The sequence below is a fragment of the Gorilla gorilla genome, chromosome 13, assembly GCF_029281585.2.
Source record: "Gorilla gorilla gorilla isolate KB3781 chromosome 13, NHGRI_mGorGor1-v2.1_pri, whole genome shotgun sequence".
Taxonomy (NCBI): domain Eukaryota; kingdom Metazoa; phylum Chordata; class Mammalia; order Primates; family Hominidae; genus Gorilla; species Gorilla gorilla.
This window is the reverse complement of record NC_073237.2, coordinates 129,827,408-129,839,372: the sequence shown is the minus strand read 5'-3', so window position 1 is coordinate 129,839,372 and position 11,965 is coordinate 129,827,408. Positions and strand designations below refer to the sequence as shown.

General features: G+C 55.2%; 1 protein-coding gene across 3 annotated transcripts in view; it reads right to left on the bottom strand.

Moving 5' to 3' along the window:
- Positions 1-65: 65 nt before the first annotated feature.
- ADAMTS13 (ADAM metallopeptidase with thrombospondin type 1 motif 13) overlaps positions 66-11,965 on the bottom strand; it is a 41,220-nt gene continuing 29,320 nt past the window's right edge. The window contains exons 21-28 of one of the 3 annotated variants that reach the window (XM_063696841.1): positions 10,999-11,128; positions 9,763-9,945; positions 5,148-5,352; positions 4,164-4,482; positions 3,553-3,699; positions 3,049-3,225; positions 1,675-1,859; positions 66-787 (exon numbers count right to left, since the gene is read on the bottom strand). In XM_063696841.1, coding sequence (XP_063552911.1) covers positions 581-787; positions 1,675-1,859; positions 3,049-3,225; positions 3,553-3,699; positions 4,164-4,482; positions 5,148-5,352; positions 9,763-9,945; positions 10,999-11,128 — 1,553 coding nt within the window. In that variant the 3' untranslated portion in view covers positions 66-580. The remainder of the gene's footprint in view (positions 788-1,674; positions 1,860-3,048; positions 3,226-3,552; positions 3,700-4,163; positions 4,483-5,147; positions 5,353-9,762; positions 9,946-10,998; positions 11,129-11,965) is intronic. The other 2 variants (XM_031014871.3, XM_063696842.1) reach the window with 2 other exon arrangements.

Genomic DNA, 11,965 nt, shown 5'->3' with positions numbered 1-11,965 from the left:
TCGGAGAGGTGCGCCCGAGGGGGGCGGGCATCATTAGCATAGGGGGCAGGGGCTCGCAGTTTGCGGCGACTTGCTCCCAAAGGAGGCGGGCGCTTATTAGCATAGGGGGCGGGGTCTGGAGGCGGGCAGACACCTCAGCGGTCAGAGCCTCACACCAGGACACACGGGTGGGGCTTCGCAGGGAGCTGGCTAATGCGCCATCCTCGGAGTGGAATCCTGATTGGATTTTCCTCCTGGATAGGAAGAAGATAACTAGGGATGTCCAGCGGCTTGCTCAGATCAAGATAGAGCCAACCGCGGCCAGCGAATCCCTGCCTTGCCATGGGATGGGTTTTCAAGCCAGGTCTGGACAGCTTGTAAGAAAAAAACGCCGGTCAGCCTGCATGTTTTATTTATTGGTACCCGAGGAAATGGGGGCTGCTTTTCCAGAGTCCCCACCTCCAACCCCCTAGCCTTTTGGACATTGGAGAAGACTCTAAAGTAGATACCTAAGATTGGAAAAAGTCCGAATTGGAAAGCACTGAGACCAGGGGTCAACCCTCCAGGGCTGGCCAGACACAGAACAAATGTTCAATGACCCTCAGGTTCCTTCCTTTCCCTTCCAGGACTGAGGGTCCTGCACCTCCGGTACCCATGATTGGAGGGTCCAGTACTGGCCCCGCAGGCTGGCCTGAGCCTTCAGGAAGCCCTCGCTGAACTCCATCTCAGCCTGGCTGCTCTCTGACTCCCAGTAGAGCACCTGCTGCCCATGGAACGCTGTGGTCCTCAAGCTGTGGGTGTCCCGGATCTGAGAGAAAAGGGGCAGCCCAGAAGGACCGGCCACAAGTAATAATTAGCACTCACGGAAGCCTTCATGTGCAAGGGCTCACAGATTCCGGATCACATTTAATGCTTACAAAGCCCTACTAGGAATACGCCATTACTCTACCCAGAAAACTGAGGTCCAGGGACGTTACATCACTTCCCCAAGGACACACAGTCAGGGTGCCAGAGCGGGGCCAGGCTGCCTCCTCGGGGGAAGCTGATACCCTCCCTGCAGAACACAGTTCTCCCAGGACACATGAAACCTCGGGGAGGGTGCAGGGTGCTCTTCTGTCCAAGTTATATCAGACTGTAAAATTATGCTTCAGTCCTGGGTTAGCTGTCTACATCAGAAAGGTCTTTACCATTCTTTACCATTTCGCTTTTTTTTTTTTTTTTTTTTTTTTTTTTTGAGACAGAGTCTCACTCTGTTGCCCAGGCTGGAGTGCAGTGGTGCGATCTGGGCTTAGTGCAACCTCCACCTCCTGGGTTCAAGTGATTCTTGTGCCTCAGCCTCCCAAGTAGCTGGGATTACAGGCACACGCCACCATGCCTGGCTACTTTTTGTATTTTTAGTAGAGACAAGGTTTCATCATGTTGGCCAGGCTGGTCTCGAACTCCTGACCTCAAGTAATCTTCCCTCCTCGGCCTCCCAAAGTGCTGGGATTACAGTTGTGAGCCACTATTTCACTCTTGTAGGTAGCTCAAAAAACATTTCTTGGTGAATATGTGGAGGAAGCTCTCTTCTCCCATTCTTTCACTAATGATTTTGAGGGTTTTAGTCTGAAATAAACTGAAGGGGGTCCCCTAGCCCTGCACGCCCTAGGGAAAACTGTCCAGAATCACAGCACAAGTCCCCATGCTGGGCCTCACCGAGATGTAGCTGGCATTGGCTCCCTCGGTCCCAGCGCCCATGTTGGTGGCCAGGGCATGGATGGCAATCCGTGCGTGCGGAGCCACATTAATGAAGAGCCGGCAGCCCCCTGCATTACTCGTGGCTGGACTCAGCGAGGGGCTCACGATTTCACCCCAGGGCCCAAAGAGCTGCATGTCACATTCTGCAGGTGGGACATAGGGACATAGGAACCCAGACAGACCGGTGGTGCCAGAGGCCAGGACAACTCACAGCCAGGGAGCCGTGCAGGGCAGCATGGCACTGTGGTCAATATTGGGGTTCCCAGGCAAATCCTGCTGAACCCCACCTCTACCACTTCCTGGCCCAGTGACTTTAGGCAAAGGCTAAATGTTCTGGGCTCTGGTTCCCTCCTCTGTAACCGAAGGAAACAATGGCATGCACTGAGCAGAGTGGTCTTTAGGACTCAATGATGTCACACGTGCAAGAGTGTTTAACACTGAACCTGGCACCAAGGATAGGCTCCACCCATGGCGGCCACTGCTGTTCATCAGAGCTCACTGGAGCCCCCACCTGCCTGTACCTCCTGCACCTCTTTCAAGGCAGATGCCTGTGTGGGCGGGGCTGGGCCGGGAAGCGAGAAGCAATGTGAACGGTGACAGTGGGCTCGTGGCCTTTTGGCAGGGCCCAGCAGCGCCTGTGCACTGAGACACATACACGGCTCTCTGCCCGGGCAGGTCTGGGGCAAGGAGGCGGCGCACTAGGTCTCTGCAGAGGCTAAGCCCCTGTTGCCACTAAGCCCCGGACACCTGGGGGAGCTGAGGAACCTCTGGAACCGGCTAGGGAAGCCAACTTCGGCCAGCTTGGGCTGTTGGGAGAGGGCAAGCCCCCCAGGACAACCGAGAGGGCTATCGGGGGTATCTAGGGGGCCACGGGCAAGGCTGGGGTCCCTGAGGTGGCATCCTCTGCCTGAGGTGTGCTTGTGGGTGCACGTGCATGTACAAGCATGTGTGCTTACACCAGTGCACTGAAACAGGGCTGAGGGACAGTGGCCTCCACAAAAACCCTAAAAGGCCTTGAAAGGCTGGAGGGTTGGGGGCGGGGCAGGTGGGTGTGGGGCAGAGGCCTGAGGACTGACTGAGGATGTGGACCATGTCCCACATCCGTCCATCTTGCTGCACGGTCCCACAGAGGAGGGATGTAGCATTCATCCTGTGACCCCTCCCTGGCATGTGCAGACTGACACTGGCCAACCCCAGTTCCTTCCATCTCAGTCAGTTCCCTCCGTATCTTCCCACTGCCCCACTGGGACCGGCCCCATCCCCAGCAGCACCCACCCAGCCTCCCTGCCAGGACTGGAGCACCCAAGGGAGGTGGAGAAGGCCTGGCCATACCTCTGTAGAAGGTTTCAGGAGCAAGCTGGCTCCCATACCGCAGCAGCACCCCGCCTCCTGGCCGCCCGCAGTGCTGCCTCACCACCAGCGTGTTGGTCTTGGAGCTGAAAGTCATGTCCAACAGCTTCCTGCACATCTTCCTCCAGGTGAGCCGGCCCCAGAGCAGCAACATGTCCCCTAGGAAGCGGCAGGGCAGTGAGGGTCCAGCACTCCCACGCCTGGTCAGCAGAGGAGTGGCTCCAGGGTAGACTGAGCTGAGTTCAAGTCCCGCCTCTCCCACTGCTGGCTACGTGACTCTAAGTAACTGGGCACATCACTTAATCTCTCCTAGCCTCAGTTTCCTCATCTGTAAAGTGCAGATCATCACTCCCCAGTCATGAGATGGGATGCAAACTACAGGTGGGAATGCACATGGGCTCCTGCCAGGAATGGGGCATGCAGCATCGTGCTGGCTCCTGGCAGGGCCCATAACTGGCAGCATCGCTTGCATGGCCCTAGACATACCCGCACTGCAGTTGAGAGAACTCTCAAGGACGCGGAGGGTCACCACCTCCCCGAGGGGCCGCCCAATGGCCACTGCACAGTCTGCCTGCCCTGGGCCTCGCATGTCAATGGTTCCTGTTGGCTCAAGGTGCTGCCTGCCACAGGCACCTGAAAAGGGAGCAGGAGACAGGTAAGCAGTGCTTCCCGGATTCCCAGCAGGGCAGGCTCCGGGGCTTCCGAGCTGAGGAAGGAGACCAGGAGGTAGGGGTGGACCCTGTCCTCCAAGGCCCAGCTGGAAGCCTTCTCAGGACACGGAGGGGGGCTGCATAGGTCAGAGCATCACCCTCAGGGCACAGGGCGGTTTCCAGATGATCCAGCAAGAGGGGGCACATGCAGAGCAGCCCAGAGGCTAGGGGGCTTGCAAGCTTGGTTCCTACCTTCAAGTTACTTCCCCTTGATAGTAGTAAAGGAAGGTTTTGCTTTGCCAGGGAGGAAGAGGGCCAGCCCTGATCCCAGCCTCCCAGGCACACAACCCAGGGACCAAGTGCTTGTGCCAGTCCTTCCCAGAGGAAGATGCCTTTGCCCACCCCTCCTGCAGCAGCTGCCTGACAGGAAGGAGGACAGGACATAACTGGACTGTGCTGAGTTTTCCTGGGGCCCGGGCAGGAGCCGCTGAGGCTGGGGAGCCGGGGAGAAGAGCAGGGCCCGGGCCTGGGACCACTCCAGGGAGGCACCAGCAGGGGTGGCTGTGGTCCGTCCTGGAGCAGCGGCTTCTTCGTGGGGCACCAGGCTGGGCATCCCCTGTCCCACACAGGGCCCAGCCCAGCAGCCACGCACAGTCACCGGCTTGGGCAAGTGCTGGCAGAAATCAGCCGGCACAGGCGCCTGGGCCTGGGGTCCGAGGCAGGTGTCACGCCGGCGCTGGATGCCATCCCCACAGGAAACAGAGCACTGCCAAGAGAGGGGAGGAGGAGTCACAGCTGACCCTGCCAGAAGGTGACAAGGACAGTGGTAACCACAGGCCAGGAGTGATCCAATATAATCCTTGTACAAGCTGGGAGGCAGTTAAGTGTCTCCATTCCACAGATGAGAAAACTGAGGCTCAGAGAGGGCACCTTGCATGGGTCATATAGGTGGGAGGAGCCATAATTCAAGTCTGGGTCCCTGTCACCCTCACGGCCTCTCTGTCCCTCCAAGCCTTAGAGCAAGCAGGTCTGCGGGGCTGCGGCTCATCTCTGTCTGCTGTACCCCTATGCCCCCTCCACACCATGAGCGAGCCCCTCCAGGGGGCAGCCTGAAACCCATTTACCCTTGTCTGTCCTGCCCTGCCAAATGCGTGGCACAGCTGGCATTCCCTCATCTGTGTAGAACTGAGTGGCCTGCCGTTCATCTTCCAGCGTCCCCAAACCTAAGGGCCTCTTAAGTCCTAGCTGCCCACAGGTCTCTAGGCCCTCTGTCTCTCTGCCTCTAGGTGCCCCCTCACCAACGGGTGCAGCTCTCTCCTTCCTTTCAGGGGATACAATGAGCCAATGCCTCCTAGACTCCCTCACACATGAGGAGCCACAGCTGATACCCACCCCAGCCCCATAGGGATTCTGAGCGCGCGCTGTGCTCACCTCCATCCAGGTGCCAACATGCCAGCGGTAGGTGCAGTCGGCAATGAGACAGGGGACACTGGCCTGGGGCCGCACCAGCGCCACACAGGCCGCCTCGTCCACCTCCACGTCCTGGCCTTGGTCGAGCTGCACACAGGCCACCGAGCGTCTAGCAGTGCCAAGGCCACAGCTGGCCGAACATGGGCCAAGGGACATGACTTTCCACCTGCAGGAAGAGAAGACCCCAGAGAGAGGCTAGGTCTCCCCAGAGACGGTACTGCCCCACGCAGGCCCCTCTCCACCCACGTGTCCTTCCACAGTTGCCTAGACAGCTTCCGTGGCCAGGCAAGATGGAAAGTGCAGCCACTGAGCCCCTCCTGTCTGGGGCCAGGGCTCACGGCCACAGGAGAGCTACCAAAAGGCCCTAGGGGGAAGAGGCCCGTTTCCCTAATTGCACATCCCCCTCTAGTCGCCTTTATCACAGAACACCTGTCAGCACCCCAGGGGCTGCCTATGGACCCAAGTAACAGCAACAGGAAGCGAGCCCCTGGGTAACAGGAGACAGATCTCAACACCCCACGTTCTGCAAGGGAAGGCCGAGTTCCCTTCCCTTGGGCAAGGGAAGGCTGCCCATGTTGATCTGTAATCAATCAATAACTAATTATGGCCCGCATTCTTCAGAGCCCAGACACGAACCCAGGCAGCCTGCAAGGGAGCTGGGATCTTCATCGCAATACTGTGCTTCCCCATGACCCTGCAGCGCTGGCTCTTGGACCCGTGCCTTCCGTGGCTTGGCACTGTTCTACATGACACTGGGAGGTGGCAGTGAACCAAACCAGACCCCACCTCCTCTCAGAGCGTGGATTGTTCTCCATTTGGGCATCACTGGCATGAGCAACTGGATGCTGATTTGCTGTGGAGGCTGTCGTGTGCATTGCAGAAATTTTATTTTTTATTTTATTTTAATGGTTTTCTTTGAGACACGGTCTCACTCTGTCACCCAGGCTGGAGGGCAGTGGTGCGATCACTGCTCACTGCAGCCTCAACCTCCAGGGTTCAAGCCATCCTCTCACCTCAGCCTCCCAAGTAGCTGAGACTACAGGCGTGTGCCATCATGCCTGGCTAATTTTTGTAATTTTTGTTTGTTTGTTTTTGTTTTTGAGATGGAGTCTCACTCTATCGCCCAGACTGGAGTGCAGTGGCACAATCTCAGCTCACTGCAAGCTCCGCCTCCTGGGTTCACGTCATTCTCCTGCCTCAGCCTCCCGAGTAGCTGGGACTACAGGCACCCACCACCACACCCAGCTAATTTTTTTGTATTTTTAGTAGAGACAGGGTTTCACCGTGTTAGCCAGGATGGTCTAGATCTCCTGATCTCGTGATCTGCCCGCCTTGGCCTCCCAAAGTGCTGGGATTACAGGCATAAGCCACCGTGCACAGCCAATTTTTGTATTTTTTGTAGAGATGGGGTCTCACTATGTTGCCCAGGCTGGTCTAGATCTCCTGGGCTCAAGTGATCCTCCTGCCTCAGCCTCCCAAAGGGCCAAGCAGAGCATCATAGGAGGGACGACAGTGCCGTTCTGGACCGATGCTCAGGGAGGGCTCTGGGCCACTCTGGAGTTGTGGTGTCTGAGCCGAGCCTGGGGGAGGGATATCCAGGGCCTCGAGGATATCCACAGAAGACATCAGGCAGTGAGAGCTAGCACAGAAGCCCTAAGTCAGGGGAGTATCCCTGGAATGTTCTAGGACAATGAGGCCAGCGTGGCTACAGCAACGTCAGAGGGATGGCCAGAGCTCATGTGGTGTGTGCCTGCATCCCAGCTACGCGGGAGGCTGAAGCAGGAGGATCACTTGAGCCCAGGAATTCAAGTCCAGACTGGGCAACATAGTGAGACCCCCATCTCTAAAAAAAAGTGAGGGGAGGCTCAGTGGCCCAAGAGGCGGTCTGTAGAGAACAGGGCTACCTGGCAGGCTGTGCTAGGTGTGGGAGGTGAAGTTTAAGCACCATGCAGGCAGCGTGCAGTGTGAAAAACCCTGCAATTCCCATAAAATCCCAGATCATCTCTAAATGTGATGTGGAAAAACAAATGGGACACACAGCCAAGGGACTTTAGCACAGGCAAAGAAATCAGGACACACTAGTGACACAGATGTTAAATGGTTATAAAGCTACAACATTTAAAACAATTTTGTATGGGCAAGAGAATAGCTAGAAAAAAAAACACAAAAAACAGAACCTGGCAGATCACTTGAGGTCAGGAGTTCAAGACCAGCCTGGCCAACACAGTGAAACCCTGTCTCTATTAAAAACACAAAATCAGTTGGGGGTGGTGGCGGGCACCTGTAATCCCAGCTACTCGGGAAGCTGAGGCATGAAAATCACTTGAACCCAGGAGGCGGAGGTTGCAGTGAGCTGAGATCGCGCCACTGCACTCCACCCTGGGTGACAGAGAAAAACTGTCTCAAAAAAAAAAAAAAAAAAAGGAGAAGAAAAAAACCTAGTAGAAAGCCCAGACATAGATTCTAACACACACCAATACCACCAAGGAGCCACCTGGAGGCATCAGGGCTTGTTCAACAGATGCTGGTTAACAATTTAGAAAAAAAAAAAAATCCTTTGGTCCCTACTTTGCAACATACTCCAAATAAATCACAGATTAGTACAGGGTTTAAATTTAAGTAAAATCTTTTTTTTTTTTTTTTTTTTGAGACAGGGTCTCATGCTGTTGCCCAGGCTGGCATGCAGTGGTGGTGTGATCTCTGCTCACTGCAGCCTTGACCTCCCAAGGCTCAGGCGATTCTCCTGCCTCAGCCTCCCAAGTAGCTGGGAATACTGGCATGCACCACCATGCCCAGCTAATTTTTGTATTTATAGTAGAGACGAGGTTTTGGCATGTTGCCCAGGCTGGTCTCAAACTCCTGGGCTCAAATGATCCACCCATCTCAGCCTCCTAAAGTGCTGAGATTACAGGCGTGAGCCATGACCAGCCTAAATTTAAGTGAAATCTTATCTGTAACTGGATTTATTTAAAACTAAGGAGACTGGCCGGGTGTGATGGCTCACATCTGTAATCCCGGCACTTTGGAATGCTGAGGTAGGCAGATCTCCTGAGGTCAGGAGTTCAAGATCGGCCTGACCAATATGGTGAAACCCTGTCTCTACTAAAAATACAAAAGTTAGCTGGGTGTGGTGGTGGGTGCCTGTATTCCCAGCTACTTAGGAGGCTGAGACAGGAGAATGGCTTGAACCCGGGAGGCGGAGGTTGCAGTGAGCCGAGATTGCATCACTGCCTGGGCAACAAAGCGAGACTCCGTCTCAAAATAAATAAATTAAATAAATAAAAGTAAGTGGACAGGAAGGAAACATGGCAGTAGGATGCTATCTATTAAACCTGAGTGCTGGAACATACATGTCTGTTATATTCTTTTCTGGACGTTTCTGTATGATATAGAAAAGTATTTCTTTACTAAAAATGCAAACCTACAAAAAGAAACCACTAAAGAATTGTAAATGAGGTAGGCAAATGTTCGCCCTTTACCACTGGGCTCCGGACCCCACGGACTTGAACATGATTCTGTCCCGTGTCCTAGTGTGGCTGTGTGTCCCTGCGGAGACCTCCATCCCTCCCGTCTTCCACATCAGAATGCTGGTGCTCACAGCTTTAGGTTCTGCTCAAATGCTGCCTCCTCTGTCCCCCAGGCCTCCCCACACTGCACCCTGCCTGCATGGTGCTTAAACTTCACCTCCCACAACTAGCACAGCCTGCCAGGTAGCCCTATTCCTTACAGACTGGCTCTTGGGCCACTGAGCCCCCCACCCTGTCTTGTTTTGTTTTGTTGTTTTGTTTTTGAGATGGAGTCTCGCTCTGTAGCCCAGGCTGGAGTGCAGCGGCGCCATCTCGGCTCACTGCAACCTCCGCCTCCCGGGTTCAAGCGATTCTCCTGCCTCCGCCTCCGAAGTAGCTGGGATGACAGGTGCACACCACCACGCCAGGCTAATTTTTGTGGGTTTTCTTTTCTTTTTTTTTTTTTTTTTGAGATGGAGTTTCGCTGCTGTTAGCCAGGCTGGAGTGCAGTGGCGTGATCTTGGCTCACCACAACCTTGGCCTCCCGGGTTCAATCGATTCTGCCTCAGCCTCCCAAGTAACTGGGATTACAGGCATGTACCACCATGCCCGGCTAATTTTGTATTTTTAGTAGAGACGAGGTTTCTGTATGTTGGACAGGCTGGTCTTGAACTCCCAACCTCAGGTGATCTGCCCGCCTCAGCCTCCCAAAGTGCTGGGATTACAGGAGTGAGCCACCGTGCCCAGCCTAATTTTTGTATTTTTAGTAAAGATGAGGTTTCACCATGTTGGCCAGGCTGGTCTCAAGCTCCTGACCTCAGGTGATCCACCCGCTTCAGCCTTCCATAGTGCTGGGATTACAGGCGTGAGCCACCACACCTGGCCCCGTCTTGTTTTTTTTTCAGAGATGAGGTCTCACTGTGTTGCCCAGGTTGGACTTGCACTCCTGGACTCAAGTGGTTCTCCTGATTCAGCTTTCCAAGTAGCTGTGATTACAGGCACACACCACAGCGCCTGGCCTGGCATCTGCACACACCAGGAGCTGCCCCTCCCATCACCGGCTGACTCACCTAGGTGGGCAGGGCTCCAGGCTGCAGGCCTCCTGGGGTTCCGGACGAGGCAGCCCCTGGCACTGGGTGTCCAACAGGATCTCCTCACCATCGTCCTCCCCATGGGCCCGGGCACAATACAGGATCCTCCGCACGACCCCTCCCCCACAGCTCACGCTGCAGGCCGCCAGCTTGTACCGCCACCTGGAGCAAACTGGAGTCAGGGACCCCAAACAGCCCCAGGGCCTGGGAACCCAGGGGAGCCAGGTCTCCCCTTCATTTCCCCAGACTAGGAAGAGACAGGAAGCTGGGAAGGGCCCGGAGAGGTTCTCTTTCTGGAGGCCCCCTTGTGTCCTCACCAAGAGGCTTGGCAGAGTGGACAGAACATTTGGACAAACCCATTTTACAGAAGAGAAAGGTGAGGGCAAACGACAGATGTCGTATCCCACAGACAGTGGGGGCAGGGGTCCGGGCACCCAAGGGCCCTGCATGTCTGTCTTGAACAGTGATCCCAGCACCACTGCCCTGGAGCCCACCCCGCCAGCCCTCCCCTCCTCCCCTCCCGCTGTGTTTGGCTGCATCGCACTGAACACCATCCATCAAACTGCATTCCCCGCCTGTCCTATTATTATCTGTCCCCCTTTCCCCCTGCATTTGCTCCAGGAGGTCAGGGACATTTGTCTGCCTTGTTCTCTGCTGTGTCCCCTAGCTCCAGGACGGCCCCGGGGCCTAGGTGCTCCATAAAGAGCAGGCGATGAAGAAACGCACCAGCAACCATGTGCGCCCACAGCATCCCGATCCCGTGCAATGTACTTTACACGCGTTGCATCGAGCATGCATTTTACACTCATTGCATTTAGCATGTACTTTACATGCATCTAATCCTTTCATTAAACCCCCCCAGTCTTCTGGGGGCATAAAATGACCTGCTCCCACTGGTGAGGACACTGAGGGTCCAAAGGTCTGGCTTGGAGGTGAGGGAAGAGCCAGGATGCAGACCTAGCACCCCCTGTCTCCTTGGGAAGGGGCCCACCTGGCAGGGCAGGGCTCTGGTTTGCAGTCCTCAAAGGGGCTGGGCCGGGGCTCTGGCCTGCACTTGGAGTGAGGCAGGGGGATGGGGCGGCCATGGTCCAGCCTCACACAGCGCACAGCCAGCAGCACCTGCCCCCCTCCGCAGGTCACCAGGCATGGAGCCAAGGCTCGCGTCTCCCACTTACAGGGAGAAGGCCGGCACACAGTCTTGCTCCCCTCACTCACCGAGCAGGGCACGGGACAGCCTGGCAGACCTCCTGCCGGCTCCCAGGCTTGCTTGCCAGGCCACATAGCTCTTCCTGGACAGGCACCCTGAGGGCAGAGTCCATGCACAGGAAACGCAGCTCCATCAGACCTGCGTGGACGAAGCAGAGATCCAGAGCCCCAAGGGGCAGGCTCAGCAAAGACCGCAGCCCGGGCTCACTGGACAGCTCTAGCACATAAGGCCTGCATGGGTTTCAGTCCCGGCTCTGCCACTTACCAGCTGTGTGACCTCAGACAACTGACTTAACCCTCTGAATCTTAGATTTAGAAAAAAAGATAATGGCATCTACCTTGCAGAGTCATTTATAAAGATTTTTAAAAGGGAAGATAACAAGTGCCTGGCACATAGTAGATACTTGACAAATGGTAGCTGTTATTGTTGACCGAGAGGCATTATAAGAATTGCAATATGGGCCAGGCGCAGTGGCTCACGCCTGTAATCACAGCACTTTGGGCGGCGGATCACAAGGTCAGGAGTTCGAGACGAGCCTGACCAACATGGTGAAACCCCATCTCTACTAAAAATACAAAAATCAGCTGAGCGTGGTGGTGCTCACCTGTAATCCCAGCTACTCAGGAGGCTGAGGCAGAGAATCACTTGAACCCAGGAGGCAGAGGTTGCAGTGAGCCAAGATTGTGCCACTGGACTCCAGCCTGGGTGACAGAGCGAGACTCCATCTCAAAAAAAAAAAGAAAAAAAAATCACAATATGAAAATCTCTGATTGTGTCTATCATAAAGATGTTACTAGGGCCAGTTTTCTCAAGTCTCTCTTTTAGGAATATCCTCAAAAGAAATAGGCTCAGTGGCTCATGCCTGTAATTCCAGCACTTTGGGAGGCCAAGGCGGGTGGATCACCTGAGGTCAGGAGTTTGAGACCAGCGTGGCCATCATGGCGAAACCCCCTCTCTAATACAATAAAATACAAA